The 18,142-nt window shown below is 53.2% G+C and overlaps 5 protein-coding genes across 14 annotated transcripts; 2 read left to right on the top strand and 3 right to left on the bottom strand.

Moving 5' to 3' along the window:
* Positions 1-14: 14 nt before the first annotated feature.
* WDR83OS (WD repeat domain 83 opposite strand) lies at positions 15-1,659 on the bottom strand. Its single transcript, XM_043988350.1, has 4 exons — positions 1,421-1,659; positions 1,011-1,116; positions 744-841; positions 15-571 (listed from the first exon to the last, which is right to left on the bottom strand). Exons 1-4 carry the CDS (start codon positions 1,468-1,470, stop codon positions 505-507), a joined length of 321 nt encoding a protein of 106 aa, XP_043844285.1. The 5' UTR covers positions 1,471-1,659; the 3' UTR covers positions 15-504.
* WDR83 (WD repeat domain 83) lies at positions 1,633-4,341 on the top strand. 2 transcript variants are annotated; one of them, XM_043988337.1, is made up of 9 exons: positions 1,656-1,766; positions 2,034-2,154; positions 2,475-2,580; positions 2,970-3,018; positions 3,109-3,235; positions 3,330-3,397; positions 3,469-3,577; positions 3,994-4,108; positions 4,189-4,341. In XM_043988337.1, exons 1-9 carry the CDS (start codon positions 1,664-1,666, stop codon positions 4,339-4,341), a joined length of 951 nt encoding a protein of 316 aa, XP_043844272.1. In that variant the 5' UTR covers positions 1,656-1,663. The 2 variants fall into 2 exon arrangements, with proteins under 2 accessions (XP_043844264.1, XP_043844272.1); XM_043988329.1 differs by having other exon boundaries at positions 1,633-1,766; positions 3,330-3,577; positions 3,966-4,108.
* A 19-nt stretch (positions 4,342-4,360) lies between these two features.
* Positions 4,361-7,898, bottom strand: DHPS (deoxyhypusine synthase). 6 transcript variants are annotated; one of them, XM_043988301.1, is made up of 10 exons: positions 7,708-7,898; positions 7,421-7,571; positions 6,571-6,735; positions 6,286-6,407; positions 6,106-6,202; positions 5,882-5,968; positions 5,563-5,668; positions 5,318-5,421; positions 4,758-4,883; positions 4,361-4,668 (listed from the first exon to the last, which is right to left on the bottom strand). In XM_043988301.1, the coding sequence occupies exons 2-10, from the start codon at positions 7,421-7,423 to the stop codon at positions 4,573-4,575; spliced, it is 906 nt and encodes a 301-aa protein (XP_043844236.1). In that variant the 5' UTR covers positions 7,424-7,571; positions 7,708-7,898; the 3' UTR covers positions 4,361-4,572. The 6 variants fall into 6 exon arrangements, with proteins under 6 accessions (XP_043844236.1, XP_043844256.1, XP_043844211.1 ...); XM_043988321.1 differs by having other exon boundaries at positions 4,758-4,819; positions 7,421-7,810; XM_043988276.1 differs by having other exon boundaries at positions 7,421-7,804.
* Positions 7,899-11,249: 3,351 nt separating this feature from the next.
* On the top strand, positions 11,250-12,462 carry GNG14 (G protein subunit gamma 14). 3 transcript variants are annotated; one of them, XM_043985951.1, is made up of 3 exons: positions 11,250-11,280; positions 11,749-11,844; positions 11,934-12,462. In XM_043985951.1, the coding sequence occupies exons 2-3, from the start codon at positions 11,752-11,754 to the stop codon at positions 12,057-12,059; spliced, it is 219 nt and encodes a 72-aa protein (XP_043841886.1). In that variant the 5' UTR covers positions 11,250-11,280; positions 11,749-11,751; the 3' UTR covers positions 12,060-12,462. The 3 variants fall into 3 exon arrangements, with proteins under 3 accessions (XP_043841886.1, XP_043841895.1, XP_043841903.1); XM_043985960.1 differs by having other exon boundaries at positions 11,251-11,280; positions 11,752-11,844; XM_043985968.1 differs by lacking the exon at positions 11,250-11,280 and having other exon boundaries at positions 11,752-11,895.
* A 366-nt stretch (positions 12,463-12,828) lies between these two features.
* FBXW9 (F-box and WD repeat domain containing 9) lies at positions 12,829-17,945 on the bottom strand. Of its 2 annotated transcripts, none has more exons than XM_043985941.1 (10): positions 17,041-17,945; positions 16,644-16,783; positions 15,117-15,245; positions 14,916-15,028; positions 14,723-14,814; positions 14,294-14,442; positions 13,980-14,098; positions 13,448-13,537; positions 13,301-13,366; positions 12,829-13,212 (listed from the first exon to the last, which is right to left on the bottom strand). In XM_043985941.1, exons 1-10 carry the CDS (start codon positions 17,450-17,452, stop codon positions 13,146-13,148), a joined length of 1,377 nt encoding a protein of 458 aa, XP_043841876.1. In that variant the 5' UTR covers positions 17,453-17,945; the 3' UTR covers positions 12,829-13,145. The 2 variants fall into 2 exon arrangements, with proteins under 2 accessions (XP_043841876.1, XP_043841867.1); XM_043985932.1 differs by having other exon boundaries at positions 13,985-14,098.
* Between the last annotated feature and the right edge of the window lie 197 nt (positions 17,946-18,142).

The following is an 18,142-nucleotide window of genomic DNA, read 5'->3' as shown; positions in this document are numbered from 1 at the left end:
GAGCCGAGAGAAACTTTCTTACACATCCATCTGTATTGGTTGCTACAAGTAGTTACAAGCGATAGAGCCCCAAACTCGCACCCGCACCCCCAGCCCGGCCTGCCCCGGCCCGAAGGCGTCAGTGCCCAGTCTCGGCCTCCTGGGAAGGACTCTGGCCCAGAAGGAAGGATAGACAATGTGACGAGGAGCCAGACAGGTGCAGAATCCTCCTCTGCCCAGGGTGTTGCGGGCAGAAAAGCTGGAGAGGAATTTGGGGCTGGAGGACACTGACAGGGCCAAGGCCCAAGAACAGACAATCCTTCAGCGGAGGTAAGGTCAGAGTGGGGACGTTCCACCGTGAACTCACAATCTGAGGCCCCAGACTTGGATCAGAGGCTGGGAAGTGAACATAGAAGTGAGGAATGAAACAGTTTCTAGGGTTTTTTTTCCTTTTTTCTGGCCCAGGAACCAATAGTAAAAGCCGTAAGCTCCTGAGGTCCGGGCTGAAGAGCTAGGAGATGGTGTCTACCACGGGGGTGTCATGGGCTGGGGGTTCTGGAGGTAGGACATCACCACAGCAGAAATGGAGAGCCTGGGTGGGAGGAAAGAGAGTGAGGTTGGGGCTACAAACAGCCCAGGAAGAACTGGGGCTCTTTCAATCCTTTGACAGGTGGGGGGAAAGGGGTGGGGGAGATCAAGGATACTGCCTCTCCTTCTCAACACCAGGGCCCTCCCTAGGACTTTGCCCAATCACCAGGACTTACATGAAGCTGCTCATCATCTGCTTGGTATCTTCAGAGCTTCGAGAGTTGGCAAAGCTGATGAAGGAACAGTAGACAGCAATCCAGGCACACCACTTCAACTGGGTTCGAGAAGAAAGCCAGAATCAGGCTGGGATGGAGTCCTTTCCTCCTTTGACCAGGAACCCCAGGATCCCTTCAAACGGAGGCCTGAATCCTCAACCCAGGGGCATGTATTCTCACCCAGGGTGCCTCCTCAGAGACCCTCCCCATCCCGTTCTAGGGCTGCACCTTGAGCATGAGGCCGCACATGCTGAAGATCATTCCCAGCAGGTTCATGTAGTCCGGAGTGGGATCCTCCAGGGCCGGGTTGTTCTCCGTGGCAGGTGGCTTGTACCTGGGAACACGAAGGTGACACAGAAAAGGGCTTTGCCAGCCCGTCTCCAAGCCCAACGAATAGGCTTTCCTGTCCCAAGCTCTCGGTAGGGAAACACAAGGAATCACTTTCCCTCTCCAGATCTCCAAGCACAGGATAGACACATAACCAGCTTTCCCAGGTAAGGATCTCTAAGCGCAGGCTGGGGAGTCTAGGGAAATAGCTTTTCCTCCTAGGATCTCTAAGTGCAGATTGCAGTTATGGAATGGGCTTCACAGTCAGGAAATCTCTGAGTTTGGAGGCAGAAGCGGGGTCAGATACTCACCTGAGCACCTTGTTGGGACGCCGGGGGTCCGACATGTTGTTCGCGGACATTGCCGGGCCGGGAAGGGGCGGGGTGTGCAGCTGGAGGGTAGGAAAGAAGACACGCGAACCACCGGTCCTGACCCCGCCCCTTCCGCTCCCTCCGCCGGCACTTCCGGTACCATACAACTACCGAAGCGTGGGGGAACCTCTAAGGTGTAGCACTACAGACTCGAACGCTTCCGTTCCAGTTACCGCCGCGAACATGGCGTTCCCAGAGCCGAGACCAACGAAGCCAGAGCTGCCTCGGAAGTCCGTACGGAGCCTGCCATGCCGCCAGGGAGCCGTGCGGGCCGTGCGCTTCAATGGTCCGTGCTTTCCCTACCCGGGAAGGGAAGATGGGGAGGAAGGATGGCGAGGAGGGGAAGAAAAGGACATGGAGGAGGGGCGGGAGAGGAGGGGGGGGGGAGGAAAGGAAGGGAGGAGGGGGCGGGGGAGTGGAGAGAAGAAGGGAGGGAGTGTGGAGAGAGGAAAGGCGGGAGGGAGAGAGGGAAGGCGAGAGGGAGAGAAGAGAGGGAAGGTGGGGAAGGAGGCAGGGAGAGTGGAGAGGGCTCGAGGTCTCCCTTTCCCTGCAGTTGATGGGCGATACTGCCTGACCTGTGGCAGTGACAAGTCCCTCTCCCTGTGGAGCCCACTGCGGGGGACGTTGCTTCGGACCTACAGTGGCCACGGGGCCGAGGTGCTGGACGCTGCAGGGTGAGAGCCCCCACCCCACCCCATCCCTTCTTAAGTTGTTCTCAGAACGTGCCTCTTCCTTTGAGCATCTGCTTCATTGCCACCTCCTGGAGGCCCTCCCTGATTGCCCCTGTTGGCCTCTGTTCTTCCCAAGATGTTCCCCTGGCAGAACTCCTTTGGTTCCAGATGTTTTTCTGCCTTGTCTTCATCTATGTACCCACAAACTGTAAACTGCCTCCCACTCAGACTTCTCTCCAGCTTCTGCACCCCCACCCCAGGCTTTCCTATAGGCACCTCCTGTACCTGAACGATCCCTGTATTCTCCCACCCTACCCTCCCAGCTCATTTGACAACAGCCGCCTATGCTCTGGGGGAAGCGACCGAGCTGTTCTGTTTTGGGATGTGGCATCGGGCCAGATTCTCCGAAAATTCCGGGGCCATGCAGGGGTAAGAACAGAGATTAGAATGACTGGGGCAGGGGCTGGATTCAAGGTTGCCCCATGCCCTGCCATCCCAGAGAATCTGTCTCCCACCCTACCCCCAACCCGAGTCCTTTGAATGTAGTCCCCCAGACCCTGAACTATGCTCTACTTGATGTGAGGCCCTGGCAATCAGACTTTACCCATGATTCTACCATAGCCCTCTATGCTTCCTTTGCCTTCAAAGTCCAGTTTAGGGGCCACTTCTCCCAAGAAACCCTAGCCAACCAAATCATTCCTTTGCTCCATCCCACAACCTAAACTACCCTTGCTTGGTTCTGGCTGGGCCTTGTGGCCTCATACAGTAGCCCATATTGACCAATCATTCCTCTACCCCATCCCATGGTGGCTTTACAGAAGGTGAATTGTGTGCAGTTCAATGAAGAAGCCACGGTAATTGTATCTGGTAAGTTAAGAGTTCTGGGGGCATAGGGAAGCTTCAAGAGCCTAGGTCCTGCCCTCTTTTCATTGACTGGGAGCTGGGTTCTGGCTACAGGTTCCATTGATTCCAGCGTCCGATGCTGGGACTGCCGGTCACGACGCCCCGACCCTGTCCAGATCCTAGATGAAGCCAAAGATGGTATATCCAGTATAAAGTTGTCAGACCATGAAATCCTAGCAGGGTGAGTACCAGAGGGAAAGAAGAAGAGGAATGTGTCTAGCAGAGGTCAGACAGAGCCTTGACACTTCTAAGCCCTCTCACTGCTTTCTCCCCAGTTCTGTGGATGGACGGTCACGACGCTATGACCTTCGGATGGGAGAGCTGGCTGCAGACTATGTAGGAAGTGAGTATGGGCACAAGGGGCTTGGGAGAGCACAGCTGAGAACATTAATGCTTGAGCCTACCCCTTTGCAGGTCCCATCACTTGTGTGTGCTTTAGCAAAGATGGCCAGTGCACACTCATCTCCAGCCTTGACTCCACCCTTCGACTCCTGGATAAAGACACAGGGGAGCTGCTTGGAGAGTGAGTAGGCCAACAAAGCAGGCAGGCGGCCTTTCAATTAAGCGTCCATGTACAATTAAGCTCTCCAGGCACAGAAAACTGACCCAAAGAAAGCCATGATGGGGGATGTGGGTGTACAATTATAAAATACAAGATGGTGAGAGGGGCACCAATCAGAGATGACTTTCCCAGGGGAGTCTGGGAAAGCTTAACACAGTTGGAGGGCATGCCTGGGTTGGGTCTGGAATGAATGAGGATGGGGGGTTTCAACAAAGCCAGACAGAAACAACTACATTCCAGGCCTAGGCACAGAGAAGGAAGAGCATTAGATAAAGCAGAGTGAGACTACCCTATGGAAAGCTTCAAGTGCATGTTCCTCACAGTAAGAGGGGAAAACTCGATCTCTTAGGAGCCAGCCTGATGTTTCCCCATCCCAGGTACATGGGGCACAAGAATCGTGAATACAAGTTGGATTGCTGCCTAAGCGAGCGTGATACCCATGTGGTCAGTGCCTCTGAGGATGGAAGCGTCTACTTCTGGGACCTGGTAGAGGTGAGTGTCCCCATCTCCCCGCCCTCCCCTAAGCCCGAACCTGCCCTCTCTCTCCTCACTGCAGTCTTTTCTTGTCACAGGGCACTCTGGCTCTGACCCTGCCTGTGGGCCGAGGTGTAGTCCAGTCCTTGGCCTTCCACCCCACTGAGCCCTGCCTGCTGACTGCCTCAGAAGGCACTGTCCAGTGCTGGCGAGAAGAATCTTTTGTAGCAGAAGATGACCTGCCGGCTTGAGGGGCAGCACAGACATACCTGCATGGGACGCATGGACTTTATTGGCCTTAGGGATGTGTACCATTACCTGCCCCAAAAGAAACCTGCATCTCACTCAGGCCTAGGTATTTGCTAACCTTGACCAGGGCACAATGAAAGTTGGGGATGTCTGGAGACTAACTGTGAGACAATAAATAGGAGGGGTCAGATCCCAGAACCCCCAGCTTCCAGATCCTTGTTAGAACTAGCTGCTCAGTCATTGTTTTTCTCAGGAGTGAAAGCACTGATTTTCTGGGCAAAAGTCTCTGCCACAAGCAGAGGGAAGACGAGAGAGGCATCAGCATACACCTGGGGAAGGAAATTAGAAAAAAAGGGAGAACTAAGTAACTAGAGGCCCAAGGCTACCCCCCAACACCCCAGCCTGAGACCAGATGCACCTTAACTGGCTTTGCATCCATTCGGATCTTGCCCCAGGACACAGCTTCATCTGGCCTTGCACCTGAGTCTGAGCCATCAAATTCCTGGGCCGTGTTGATATAGACAGCATAATCGGCCCCGTTCCTCTGTTGGATTGAAGGGAGATGAGGGAGAGTGGGTGCAGCTGACACTCAACAGCTCGAATTAGTGCTTTGGTAATATCATCTCTTAATCCTCACAGCAGCATGACTTGCCCGGTTTCACACAGCTAGTAAATGTCAAGTGTCTGAGGCCAGATTTGAACTCAGGTCCTCCTGAATCCAGGGCTGGTGCTTTATCCACTGCACCACCTAGCTGCCCCCCACTTATCCACTTGTCACAGGACAAGTGTCAGAAGCTGGATTTGAGCCCAGGTCCCTCCTATCTCCAAGTCACAAACTTACCATTATACAGTACTCTTAGACTCACAGTAACATCTAGACAGTCAAACAGTGAGGGGCAAGAACTTTCCAGGTTGAAATGGAAGGACAGAGCATTATTATCAAACAGTACAAAGTCCCCAAGAGAAAGACACCCTTACCATGAGGTTAGCATTAGCAATGTGGTGTTTCACCAGGCCTCCCCCGAGGATGATCATGCCTGTGCACTTGGCAGAAATGGCTTGAGCATTGATGAGGCGTAAATCTGGGCAAAAGATCAGGCTTTACTAGTGGCTCCTTGTTTTCCCAATGCCATCATCCCCTTTATACCATGGTTTCGGTTTCCCCTTCATGCCACACCACCCGGCCCTACTGTTGGGCCCTAGGAGGTAGGGGAAAAGCTCACCTTCCACAATGTCCAACACCAGTCCTGGGTTCTTATATGAGTGGAAGAAGATCATATCCCCAAGAGACCCATCTGTCAGAGCCGGGCTTAGCACTGGGATGTTGTTCTAGACAGTGGGATTGGGAATCAGAAGTCATGACAGGTGAGGATACAAGAGTCCCTTCCTTGTCCATACTCTCCCCCTCCCCAACCACTGGGCCAAAGGAGAAGAGGATAAAAAATGGGAAAGCATCAAGTTCAAAGATCAGGGGGACAGGGCTTCAGGGATATTTGGACAGGAATCTTAACACTCCACACCCTTTTCAATACTATGCCATACCTTCTGGGCCCAGTAATACACAGACTCAGGGTTGTTGATTTCTTTGCCCAATCGGGCAATCATCTTCGATGGGGTCCATTTCACCCCCTAGGAAAGGACAGGCCTTTGGGTCTGTTGACCTCAAGGAATACTTTCCCTCCCAGTCCCTAGTGGCCCCACTCCTTTTGGTCCCTTGGAGAATGCCCTCCCCAGACCCTCGATCCCACCCCCCCAAATGTGGCCACCTCTGTATTTTGCTCCAGAACCATCTGGTCCAGAATCGGCATCAGCCAGTCCTCAAACTTGCAGTAATTGTCATTGGGTACAAGTAGGTTTCCAATCCTGAAGGGTTAGGGGTCAGTCACTTCAGGGCTCTGAGGCAGAGAAGAAGCCTCCACAGTGGCTTGCCACTGCCACCCCCTTACCTATTGATGCCATTTTGTCTCAGGTCCTTCCCCTTCAGGCTAAATTCACCCAGATATGTGGGTGCCAGGCATTTGATCAGATCTTCCTCTATACCACCTGCAGTTGTCACCAGAATATCCACCTGCATGGCCGAGCCCAGGAAAATCACAGCAGAAATCACCCCTGGCCTAGGTGGCATTCCAGCCTCCCTCCCCCCAAACTCCTGCCCTGCCCCCTTCCAAAGGAAATCTTTGAACTAGGTTCCCTGGGGTTTCCAGGCCTTGACCCCAGCCACTCTCCCTCACCATATTGTGTTGCACCAGGTAACGAATGGTCTCTCGGACACCAGAACTGATGAGGTTTGACGTGTAGCCCAAGAAGATGGTGCAGCCACTCACTGGCCGACGTCCTGGGTTCAGATCTGAGTGATTCTCCTCCTCCTCCTCAAGGGGCTCCAGCTTCTTTTCAATCTGGGAGAAAAGATGGAGTGACACTGATATCTCCCCAAACCTAAAACTCAGGTCTGCTGGGAAGTAGGGCCCACCTAAAGATAATATGCCCTAAGTCGTTCCATAGATGAAGAAACTGGAACCTAGAGAAAATCGTAAAGGGAAACCTGAACTTGTCTCCTGATTGAATCCCTTCAATCCTGGATTGGGCAGAGGTGCACACAATGACACACACTGGATCCTGTTTTCAGTAGCTCAACGTCGGTTCACCACTCACCCCGGCACTGACCCGGGCCCCTTGTTGCCAACAGCCTCTCATGCTTTGAGGGTCCCCTCAGGGTCCCACTGTCCCTAATTTCCCTAAGCCTGAAGTGCCCCTTTACCCTAAGGTTGGGTTACCCTCTTGCCGGGCCTTCGCCCTGGACCCGCAGAAATCAAATTTTGTGGTTGGCTCCCCTGGTACCGGGCCTCCCCTTCTGGGATCTTTCTATACAGTTGGATTATCAGAAATTCCCTCATCCACTCCTTATAACGCTGGCAATGACCGGCCCTGCCTTGGCTCCCTTTCCTCCAAGGACCCTCGCTGTAGCCACGCCCCCCGGCCATGGCCCCGCCCCCAAACCTGGCCTGGACCCACTCCTCTTCTCCAGCCCCGCCCCTCCCTCGTCACGCTCCAGCCCTGCTTTCCCTAGCCCCGCCTCCTCACCATGGCGTTGACTTGCTGCACGGCGCGGCCGAAGCTGGTGGCCTGGAAGCCGGTGGTAGCGAAGGCGCGCAAGAGAGCGCCATAGTCCAGGCCGCGGTTGAAGTCGTAGCCCCGGACCTGGACCGCCCCCGAAGGCAGCGCCGAGCTGTGCCTGAGGACGGCATCCACAGCTCCCGGGGGCGGTCGCAGCCCGGGCCCCTCCCCTCCCTCCTCCTGAGAGCCCTCCATGCGGCCTACGGGGGAGGTCGGAGGTCAGGGGCAGGCCGTCCGGCCCGACCTCGACTCACCGGGGGTTCAGCGCGACCCCAGCGCCCGCATCCCTTCCCCAGCTAGTGGAGGAAGTGAGGCCGGGGAACAGAGCCGGTGAAGGACCGGAAATGTGCGGGTCACGTGGCGACGAAAGCCCAGCTGCCCTGTTTTCCTGTGCCTCATTCCTTCTACGGATGCCGCGAAGGTTTCGCCAGCGCTCTCCCGCCCTCTGTCGATGGTCCGCAGAGAGCCTCCAGGCTCCCGGTTTTGGTTCTCAGTCTTACGAGACGGGTGGACGCTCCTTGCTTCTGCACCGTGTCTAGGTGATGCACAGGGTGCGGACTCTCCGGACTCGGACAGGGTCAAAGCTCCTTCACAGCTTTGGAGCAAAATAAACTTGGACAAGACCCTGCCCCACCCTGGGTCTCTGTAAAATCACGGACTGGAAGATGGAAGTCACCTTGGCGATCCATCTTCTAGGCCAATCTGCCCATTTCACAGATCTATCAACAAAGTAGGTGGCACTGAGCTAGAAAAGCAGAAACGATGGAAAGTTTAGACACGGCATAACTGCCTTCATGCAGCTCCATCTAATTTTATTTTCCCCAATTATGTATGAAAACAATTTTTAACATCAGTTTTTAAAACTGTGTTCCAAATTCTCTTCCTTCCTACCTCCCCACCCACCCCACCCCCTTTAAGAAGGCAAGCAATTCATGCTCGCTTCGGCAGCACATATACTAAAATTGGAACTACAGAAAAGAAGGCAAGCAGTTTGGGGGGCAGCTAGGTGGCTCAGTGGATAAAGCACCAGCCCCTGGATTCAGGAGGATCTGAGTTCAAATCCAGCCTGAGACACTTGACACATACTAGCTGTGTGATACTGGGCAAGTCACTTAACCCTCATTACCCCACCCCCCAAAAAAGTGCTTTAATCTGTAATCAGACACCAGCAGTTCTTCCTCTGGGGATGGATAGCATTTTTCATCATAAGTCCTTCAGAGTTGTCTTGGATCACTGTATTGCTGAGAGTAGCCAAGTCATTCACAGCTGATCATCTTAGAATACTCTTGTTACTTTGTACACAGTACATTTCACTTTACATCAGCTCATGTAAATCCAGCATTCTGCTCATCATCTCATATCACAATAGTGTTCCATCATAATCACATACCACAATTTATTTGGCTATTCCCCAATTGATGGACATATCCACAATTTCCAATTCTTTGCGACCAGAAAAGAGCTGCTATAAATATTTTTGTACATATAGGTCCTTTCACTTTGGGAGGTTTTACCTCTTTTTGGATACCAACCTAGTAGTGGTATTGCTAGGTAATCTAGCAGAGAAGATAGAGATTGTTTTGTCAGTCCGACTCTTTGTGACCCTGTTTAGGGTTTTCATGGCAGATATGCTGGAGTAGTTTGCCATTTCCTTCTCCAGCTCATTTGACAGATTAGGAAACTGAGGCAAACAAGGTTAAGTAACTTGCCCAGGGCCACATAGCTAGTGTCTGAGGTCACATTTGAAGACAGGTCTTCCTGATTCCAGCACTCTCTTCCCTGCACCACCTTGCTACCGGAAGCGAGCCAGGCCAAGGTATAATACACTTTATAAAGGATGGTAGAGCAGCAAAAAAACAAGGGAAGGCTTACCACCTATGAAGGAATTGGGGCTGAGAGCTTGATGGGCTTGTCCAGGTCACATAGCATCTAGGTAGCAGGTAGGAATCCAACTACTATCCTCTAACTCCAAACTCAGATCTTTTTCCATTGCACACTAGATCAAGTCTCCAAAACTTTATTGTATCATAACTCATCAATCAACAATGATGTGGCCACAATGGTCTCCAAACCTTCCGATATCATGCATGTTGTCAATCAAAAAAAAAAGTTTGAGCACAATGGGTGTACATTTGAGTTTTCTATATAAACTTATTTATATAGAGATATACAGTGTATAAGGGCAGATAGGCAACCCAGTAAACAGAACCAGGCTTGGAATCAGGAAGACAAGCTCAAATCTAGCCTCAGATACTAACTAGCTGTGTGACCCTGGACAAGTCACTTCACCCTGTTTGCCTCAGTTTCCTCATCTGTCAAATGAGCTGAAGAAGGAAATGGCAAACCACTCCAGTATTGCTGCCAAGGAAACCCCAAAATGAGTCACAAAATGTCAGACACAACTGAAACAACAAATAATGGCATAGTGGATAAGAAAGCTGGGTCCAAGTCCTGACATGTGGCAGCTATGTGATGATGGACAGGTCACTTAATATCAAGGTGATCTGGTTTAGGAAACTATAAGGCTGAAATTTGCCAAGATGTCAACCTACATTGGAACAGGGAATTTCCATATGTGGAAGTTCCACATGAGAAAGAAAATCACAGTCCCTATCACCCTACCACTGGGATAACATACACATAATAAAATTTATGAAAACGTAAATTTAAAAACAATCTTTGATCATACAGCCCAACAGGGAGCCATTGGAATGAAAAGGGAATGGTGTGATACGATGTGTGCTTTGAGAAAATCTCCTTGGCAGCTACGATGGGTCTATTGGTAAAAGTCTGGATGAGAGGTTGCAAAGATCCCAGCAAGGGTGAATTGAGAAAAAGGGACTGTTGTGAGCAGTAGAAACAGGAAGACAGCTATTGCTCGGCTGTGTGGGATGAGGCAGGAATTCAGGAGCACGAGGTGGCTTTGAGTATGAACATCAACTTGGGTGCCAGGAATAGGGAAGTTCAGCAGGGGTTAAAGGACTACAACCTCTCCCAATCCTTGGTGACTCAGTGATGAGGAAACGGGGAGGAGAGAGGTGGCTCTTCCTCCTGAGAAGCAAGGTCTAACCATAAGAGAATGTTGGGGGAGCGGCTTTGCCCTGACTCTCAGTCCCATCCGCCTCAGGTTCCCTGGGTCAGGATGAAGTGAGAACCACCCTGAGGAACAGGCACCTGATGTGGCCACAAGGGGTCAGTAGTGGAATACTGCGAAGTGGGGAAGATGGCAGAGGGGTGTTTATTCTGAATTTAACAAATGCCAAGTGAATTGAAGTATTTCCATAAGCATAGAAGAAAAGGTCGTGGTGAAACTGAGCATCCCTTATTATAGGGATTTTTTTTTTTTTTGGTATGGAAGCATTGGAAAAAAGCCCATGACTGTTTATGGAAGGGAAGGTGAGATGTGACCCATGGTCACTGCCCCTGGAATCATGTACCACTGGGGACTCTCCTTTGGAGCCCACCGCTGTAGGTAAATCTCTATTCCTCTGGCTGCCATATTGGCCAGGACCCCGAGACATCAAGCTATGTAGGTGGACCTCCAACACTAGGCTTCTTCCCAGTTCCTGCTAATGCTCATCCCTTGCCCACCCCTCAAAGGGACTGCCCACCTCACAGCCACTGCAGCTGCTACAGTTTCCTGGCTGTGACATTTTATTCCCCAGGTGTCCTGGCTTCAAAGGCACTGGTGGGAGGGAAGAAAGAGCCAGCCTAGACCCTGGGAGTCCAGGGGGCTGGGCTATTAATAGTGGATGGGGGAGGCAGGATTGCTTCCCAGCACTAACCAGAACCAGACTGATAAAGAGAGGAACTCTCTCCTTGGAGAGGTGAGGATCATAGGATTTAGAGTAGAAAGGTTAAAGACAATGATTTCGTCCGATATCTTTATTTTTCAAAGAAACTGAGGGCCAGAGAAGGGGAGAGGCTTAAAGAGCCCAGCCTTCTTGCCTTTCAGGAAATGATCCATTCCCTGCTGGGTTGTGGGCTTGGGCCAGCCAGGGGGATTCACAGGAAGGAGGAGATGAAGGAAGCAGGCTTGGGAACCATGGTACTTGAAGCTAGGAGAGGCCGCTGAGGTGCTCAAGGTTAGCACTTCATTTCTCAGAGCACTGGGGGTGGGGAGGTATGACTTGTCCAAGGTCACAGTTACACAGTTAAGTGCCAGGACAAGTCTGTGAGCCTGAGGGGATCTCAGAGTGCCTGGGGAGGGATTGGGGCATGAGGGCTGACAGCTTCGAGGAGCTAGGGGAGCTTGATCCTACTTGGGCAGCTCCAGGTTCCTCTCACCCACGCAGCAGATGTCCAGCAAGATGTCCAGCGGCAGTGACATAGGCCAAGCACGTCGGGCAGTGGAGCAGCTGCGGATGGAGGCTGGCATTGATCGTGTCCAGGTGAGGGCTCGAGCCTGGGAGAGGATGGGGAGGGGGAGGGGATGGCTCTGGGTCCTCAGTGACTAGCTGGGCCCCTGATCTGGCCTTAGGTATCCAAGGCAGCAGGGGAACTCTTGCAATACTGTGTGGAACATGCCAAGAGCGACCCATTCCTCATGGGCATCCCAGCTGCCGTCAACCCCTTCAAGGAGAAGAAGCCATGCACCATCCTGTGACCCCCCCCCCTCCCCACCAAAGGAACACTTGTGTCTTTAGACACTCCCATCCTGAGATCCCACCGCTCTAATTCCCCATTCAACACTCCTATCAAGAGATTCCTCATCTTCCTGTCCCAAGATGCCCCTGCCCAGCAGGTCCCTCTGGCCTGAGATATAAGCCACTCCACAGCACCTCATTCCCCAACACCCGGGTCCCCCATGTCACCCTGTGACACGCCCCCCCCCCCGCCCTGCCAAGAGCAAGAGATCCCCTTGATCTCCTCTCCTTGCCCTTCAATTCCAAAGGGTCTGAGAGCCACAGGAAAATGAGGGTCAAGCCTTATTAAAGTCCTCAGCTCCATGTGTGAGTTTGAGTTCCTGTCTGGGAAGGAGAACCAAGAACTCCTCTGCCCTCCCAAAGACTCAGATGTCCCACGAGTTTATCTCCCACCCAGCCCTTGCACAAACCCTCACTCTGTCTCTGACAACCATGATTCTCCTGTCACAGACCTGATGCTGCCATTCAGTAAGCCATAATCGAATGTACATGGCCACAAACACCGTCTCAGAAGTGCCACCCCCAAGAGCAGTCACATGTATGTCTACACAAGCTCCATGCCCAGGAAGGCCCAAATGCACCCCTGCCATCAGAGGCCCCGGAAGCAGATAGGTCACAGCAGGGGGCAATCATCCAACAGCTTTATTCCTGAGCTTCATCCTCAGCAGCACAGAAAAGGGAATTCCAATGATAAATAACAGCAAGGTGGGGGAGGGGAAGGCAGGGGAGGGGAAGGCAGGGGAGGGGATGGAATGAGACTGAGCCCTCACTGGAGGACTCTCAATGCTCTTCAGGCCCTGGGTGATGGGGTTTGGCCCTCATCAGGAGCCAGGAACTTGCCCAGTGGGAGTGATATTACCCCATTCACTAGAGAAAATGGCCAGGGCCTCTGATAGCACCACAGAAGCAGGTCTGTGACCTGGAGAGTTGGGGTGGTCCCCAACAACAGGGCCTGGGGCCATGATGGGGAAAGTGTGGACAGCAGCACAGATCCCAGGATGCCTCAGCCAGAGCCGGTCGTCTGGGCGCCCCATTTCTTCAGGGCTTCAACCGCCACACTTCCAAGGACAGGCCCCCAGATGCAGCCACCACCATATTGCCATCCGCACAGACCTGGCAGAGGGCAATCAGGAACAGGCTTTATGGGAGTGCAGGGGGCACAGGGTATATAGCAAGGCAGAGCTTGGGAAGTGGGCCTTACCCCATTAAGAACATTGTGGTGGCTTCGGGTACAGATGGTTCGTGGTGGGTCAGTGGGCACATGTACCTGGGGAAGAGAGATTAGGCTCAGGGTCTGGAGGTGAAGATCTACAGTTCAATTTGGGGAGCCTGGCCAGTTGGTACTCACCCGAATGGTCTTGTCTGTGGATGTGGTATAAAGTGACCCCAAGGAATGTTCAATGCCAGTGATTTGTGACCTATGCCCCACATCGAAAGACTACAAGGAAGAGACACAAGGGATGGGACACGCAGGGTTTCTATGACACAACACCAGGCCCTGCTCTCCACACATCCTCTTAACCCGATTCCCGACTAAGATTGTGTTCCCAGGGGCTGCTGACCCAGAGCCCTTCTGCCCACCCACCCCCTCTCCCAACTCTTTTTTTTTTTTTTTGGCTGGGCAACGGGGGTTAAGTGATTTTCCCAGGGTCACACAGCTAGTAAGTGTCAAGTGTCTGAGGCCGGATTTGAACTCAGGTCTTCCTGAATTCAGGGCCAGTGCTCTATCCACCCCAAACCCCAAACCAGACACAGGCTTAAGAGAAAAGGATAATGAAAGCACTGGAGATCATCCGCCATGGTCCCCCACTCCTAGCCCTGTTGCCACAAGAGAAATGGAAAGGGGGGAAGTAGGGTTGGGGGGAGGAGGTCAGAAGTACCACACCCTGATGTGCTTGAACTGGCCTTCGTGCTTCTCGAACACATAGAGCAGGCCCTGGTTGTCCCCGGCCCAGAGCTGGGGCTCTCGGTAGGACATGCACAGTAGGTAGGACTCCAGCTGGAGGCAAGAAGAGGAAGGCTCATGGCAGGAAAGATTAGGTCCTGCCCTCCACTCCAGCCCAAGGGCTGCTCAGCAGCTGAGCACCACCCTTCTCCTCCCCCTTGCCCCCCATCAAGGATGTGGCTGGGGCAGGGGCAAAGGCAGCACCAGATGGGAGCCGCTCTCCTCCCTCGCCCTGCTGGGTTCCAGCACCTGCAGCCGTTGTAGCACACTGTTGGTCCGCCGTTCAAACACCACCAAGGTCCGGTCCTCACTTCCCGAGATGATGTACTGGTCATCAGCCAACAAGGCCAGCACAGCACTGGAGTGCAGCCTTCGACTCTTCACCAGGGCCTGGCCCGCTATGCCAGAGGGAGGTCAGCATTAGAAGCTGGTCACCTCCTCCCCTCCCAAGGGACTCCAGGTCTAGGCCAGGTGCATCCTTGGGAAGGTCATCTTTTGACACTAGATCCCAGGCTGTAACAATACCATTAGCCATCCCCAGCTATAGCACAAGGAGCCACCTGCTGGCTCTCAGCCACACACCCCTGGGAAAGTCTTCTCTGTCTGGCCAGACAGAGCCCTCTCCTGCACTCCCGGGGCCCTGCTCTCCCTATCTCTGCCCAGGAGTTTGGGGCCCACCTCGGGGGTCGTACACAGTCACTTTCTTATCATAGGTTCCAGTCACCAGGATGTCAGGACGGTAGGAGAGACAGAGCACTGCAGCCTTGCCCCTAGGGAGACAGGGATGAGGCTAAGGGAAGGGAAGCTGGGCCCTCTGGGTCTCACATGTCTTCATCCCCAGGAGGTCTGATCCTCCAAGTCTGCCACATACCTGATCTCCCCAAACTGCTGCCCGTCAGCCTCCATATCCCAGAGCTTCACGGTGCTGTCCCAGGAGCCGGAGCAGACACGGTTCTCCTGGGCGGCCAGGGACCAGACCCAGCCCTGGAAAACCGGGAGGAGTCAGGTCAAGGCCTCCCATCTGGGAGGCACAGGCATGAGTCCAGCAGAAAGATCTGCTCCCATCTCTCACCTTGTGGGTCCCACTTCGCTGAGTACCCAGGGCCTTGACCAGAACCTTGCCTGGCTCTACTCCAAGCTGTCTTAAGTCCCATAAGTTGACGTTTCGGTCCCGGGAGCCAGAGACACAGAGTGCCCCACCCTGAAGGAGGAAATGGATGGGGTGTGAGGACCATAAAAAGCATGGAATATAGTCACAGGACAGGACTAAAGCCACCACAACACAGATGAGGGAACCGAAGCCCAGGAAATTTGAGCCATATGCCCAAGGTCACAAAGAGCCGGGGTTCAAATCAAGTTCTTCAACACCAAAGCCAAAGTTCTTTCTACCACGCTTAGGACTGGAGTTCAAATCCTGGCTCCAGTAATCAGTAATAACCAGCGCACTGGACATAGTCATGGATATTCATTATAGAAGTGTCCAAGTAAGCCAAAAGCCTTTTTTTTGTTTGTTTTGTTTTTTGGAAAAAGCACTTGAGCTGTGACTAGAAGGGAGCTAAGGTGAGGAATGTGTGCATTTCTGGGCATCAGAGATGGTGGGCAAAGGCACAGAGAGTAAAGGTCCAATTCTGAGGTGGAGGAACAGCAAATAATAAGCTAGTTGGGAAGGGAAGCAGGAGGATCAAGACACAGTAAATCTCAAGAGACAGGAGAGGATGGAACCAGATTTTGTAAAAAACAAAACAAAACAAAAAACACAAACCACTCTAAATGCCTTTTTTTTTTTTTTTGGTGAGGCAATTGGGGTTAAGTGACTTGCCCAGGATCACACAGCTGGTAATTGTTAAGTGTCTGAGGCCGGATTTGAACTCAGGTACTACTGACTCCAGGGCTGGTGCTCTATCCACTGTGCTACCTAGCTGCCCCTTAAATACTCTTTAAATGATCAGCATTTTTCTTATTGAAGTTTCTCAAGCAGGAGGGCAAAATGCTCAGATCCATGCAGTAAATATATGAGAGAAGAGGGGCAGTGGAGGCAAGAAGAGGAATTGTAACCTTCAGGGTCGGTAGGTGACTTGGGCCTGAGAGATGTTGTGGAAATAGAATGAAGTATACTTGGTTCCTAAGCTGGATATGGGGGAAAAGGAGAGAGAAGGGTGCAAGATGCTGGAGCCCTTGGCAGAAATAGGAAGCAAGGAAGAAAAAGGTGGGTTTAGATAAGAGATGATGAGTTCAGTTTTAGACATGTAGCATTTTGACATGTCTTTGGGACATCCAGGTGGAGATGTCCAAGAGGTGATATGGGGAGTGGAGCTCAAAATGTAAATTAGCCACGAGATCCTGAGCAAGTCACTGAACCTCAATTGCCTCCCAAAAAATTACTAAACTTTTAAACTTCAGTTTTTTCACCTATCAAATATAAACGTTTATCTATTACTTGCTCTCTATCCCTTGGACGGTATGCTTTGCAAACCTACAAAGTTATAGAAATCGGACTTGTTACCATAGCTGAGGTCTCTTGCAGCTAACTCTACTCCAGTTCAAATGCAGATCGCTTCTAACCTTCTCACAGCGGGGGGGAGGCTTGCCCGGTCCTCACCTGCAGCAGGAGCACAGAGTCGATGGAGGCAAAGTGGCCGTCAGACAAGCTGAAGTATTCGGCCCGGCGCCCATCGTCTGCCCAGTGGGCCAAGTGCTCCTCTAATTCGACGCAGGCAGCTGGCCAGTCAAAGTCCTCCTCTGGGGGGGGGGGGGGAGAGAAGGCAAGGTCTGAACTCTGCCCCATTCAGAAAATCTGTCTTCTCTAGTCCTCTCCTCCCCGCCCCCGCGCCCCCAACCCCAGCCTCGATACCTAATTCAGCCCCTTCCAGACACGACCCAGGAAAACAACTTGGCATGGGTGCCAAGTCCCGAAGGACCCGAGTCCCTCACCCTGTAAAGCCCCGAGGCCAGCGCAGGGCCGGGTCCCTCCCCCGTCGACCCCACCCACCCCGCACCTTCCACTACGGGGTAGGAGGCCCCCCCCAGGAGCTTCTGCACTCGGATCTTCCATATGACCTGGTCCTGGACGATGTCTCGGAGGGCCCGACACACCAGGGGCAGGACCCCCAGCACCAGCCTGGCTTCGAGGTAGGAGCAGATCTCCAAGATCAGCTCCAGGGGCAGGCCCAGCAGCCCAGACGCGGCCAGGCCGGGCTCCCCGCCGGGAGACCGCCTGGACTCCCGACATATCTCCGCGGGGGGTGGCCGGGGGCTGACCGTGGGCGGGGGAGCCAGGACCGTGCGGGCGAGTGTCGGACCGGGCGAGCCCAGAACTCGGTCGATGTACTCCTGGGCTTGAGCGTCCGGGTCCGTCTCTGGGTCCGAGTCCTCATCCCAGTCCTGGGAGTCGTCGGGGGGTGGCTCCATGCCGGGGGGCGGGGACACTCTAAGGGGCCGAGTTTGGTGGGTAAACACCCTGAGAGCATACGATCACGGGGTGAGGGCTTGCAAGGGCCCTTACGGGCCCCCTAATAAAACCTCCTCACTTTACGGAGGAAGACACTGAAGCTCAAGCGAGGGGACTCGCCCAGTGTCACATAAACCCCAGCTCTTCTCATTCCAATCCAGGGCTCTTCCCACCGCACCACACCGTGCTATAGAGGGAGCCTGGGGTAGAAGAGGTCTAAGGATGGGAGTGAAAACAGAGGACCGGCCGAAGGATCTTCCCCGAAGCTGCCCCACCTTCCACCTGTCACCCGCTCGGGCGCCACTGCACCAGCTGTATTCAGTCTCCAAGGCACCAGGGCATTACTTCCGGCACCGAATGATGACGTAACGTAACAGCTATCAGCGGGCACACGAGGCGGAAGCAGGGGAGAAATTAGCTTCCGCTGCCTCTCGGCGCGAACTGTTCGAGCACGCGCGGGCTCCCGGATAATCCCCACTCCCCCACCCCTCGGCGGTCCGTTTATCCTCCCGGGCCGCGGCAGCCACACCAGGCAGACACAAAGGCGAAGGCCAAAAAAACTTGAGTCACAAGAAACTGGTTTTTAGTCAACAAAAAATTATACATAAAATGAGAAAAATCTCATCGGAGCAAAGGTGCAAGCAGTTGCT

Source organism: Dromiciops gliroides, chromosome 1, assembly GCF_019393635.1.
Source record: "Dromiciops gliroides isolate mDroGli1 chromosome 1, mDroGli1.pri, whole genome shotgun sequence".
Lineage (NCBI taxonomy): Eukaryota > Metazoa > Chordata > Mammalia > Microbiotheria > Microbiotheriidae > Dromiciops > Dromiciops gliroides.
Note: the sequence above shows the minus strand (reverse complement) of the source record. Positions and strands in the feature narration are given on the sequence as shown.

Bases quoted from the DNA above. Each gene is read 5' to 3' on its own strand.
- WDR83 (XM_043988329.1), top strand. From the start codon at position 1,664: ATGGCGTTCCCAGAGCCGAGACCAACGAAGCCAGAGCTGCCTCGGAAG. The intron at 3,578-3,965 runs GTGAGTAGGCCA...TCGATCTCTTAG, and splicing joins ACAGGGGAGCTGCTTGGAGA to GAGCCAGCCTGATGTTTCCC. The intron at 4,109-4,188 runs GTGAGTGTCCCC...TTCTTGTCACAG, and splicing joins ACTTCTGGGACCTGGTAGAG to GGCACTCTGGCTCTGACCCT.
- DHPS (XM_043988321.1), bottom strand. From the start codon at position 7,648: ATGGAGGGCTCTCAGGAGGAGGGAGGGGAGGGGCCCGGGCTGCGACCG. The intron at 6,408-6,570 runs GTGAGGGAGAGT...TCGGCCATGCAG, and splicing joins ACCTGGTGCAACACAATATG to GTGGATATTCTGGTGACAAC. The intron at 5,669-5,881 runs GTATGGCATAGT...CCCACTGTCTAG, and splicing joins TGTATTACTGGGCCCAGAAG to AACAACATCCCAGTGCTAAG.
- WDR83OS (XM_043988350.1), bottom strand. From the start codon at position 1,470: ATGTCCGCGAACAACATGTCGGACCCCCGGCGTCCCAACAAGGTGCTC. The intron at 1,117-1,420 runs GTGAGTATCTGA...TCGTGTTCCCAG, and splicing joins CGTCCCAACAAGGTGCTCAG to GTACAAGCCACCTGCCACGG. The intron at 842-1,010 runs GTGCAGCCCTAG...TCTCGAACCCAG, and splicing joins TGTGCGGCCTCATGCTCAAG to TTGAAGTGGTGTGCCTGGAT.
- GNG14 (XM_043985968.1), top strand. From the start codon at position 11,752: ATGTCCAGCAAGATGTCCAGCGGCAGTGACATAGGCCAAGCACGTCGG. The intron at 11,896-11,933 runs GTCCTCAGTGAC...ATCTGGCCTTAG, and splicing joins GGGGGAGGGGATGGCTCTGG to GTATCCAAGGCAGCAGGGGA.
- FBXW9 (XM_043985932.1), bottom strand. From the start codon at position 17,452: ATGGAGCCACCCCCCGACGACTCCCAGGACTGGGATGAGGACTCGGAC. The intron at 16,784-17,040 runs GTGCGGGGTGGG...CCCCCCCCCCAG, and splicing joins CTCCTACCCCGTAGTGGAAG to AGGAGGACTTTGACTGGCCA. The intron at 14,443-14,722 runs GTGGGCCCCAAA...CCTCTGGCATAG, and splicing joins GACTGTGTACGACCCCCGAG to CGGGCCAGGCCCTGGTGAAG.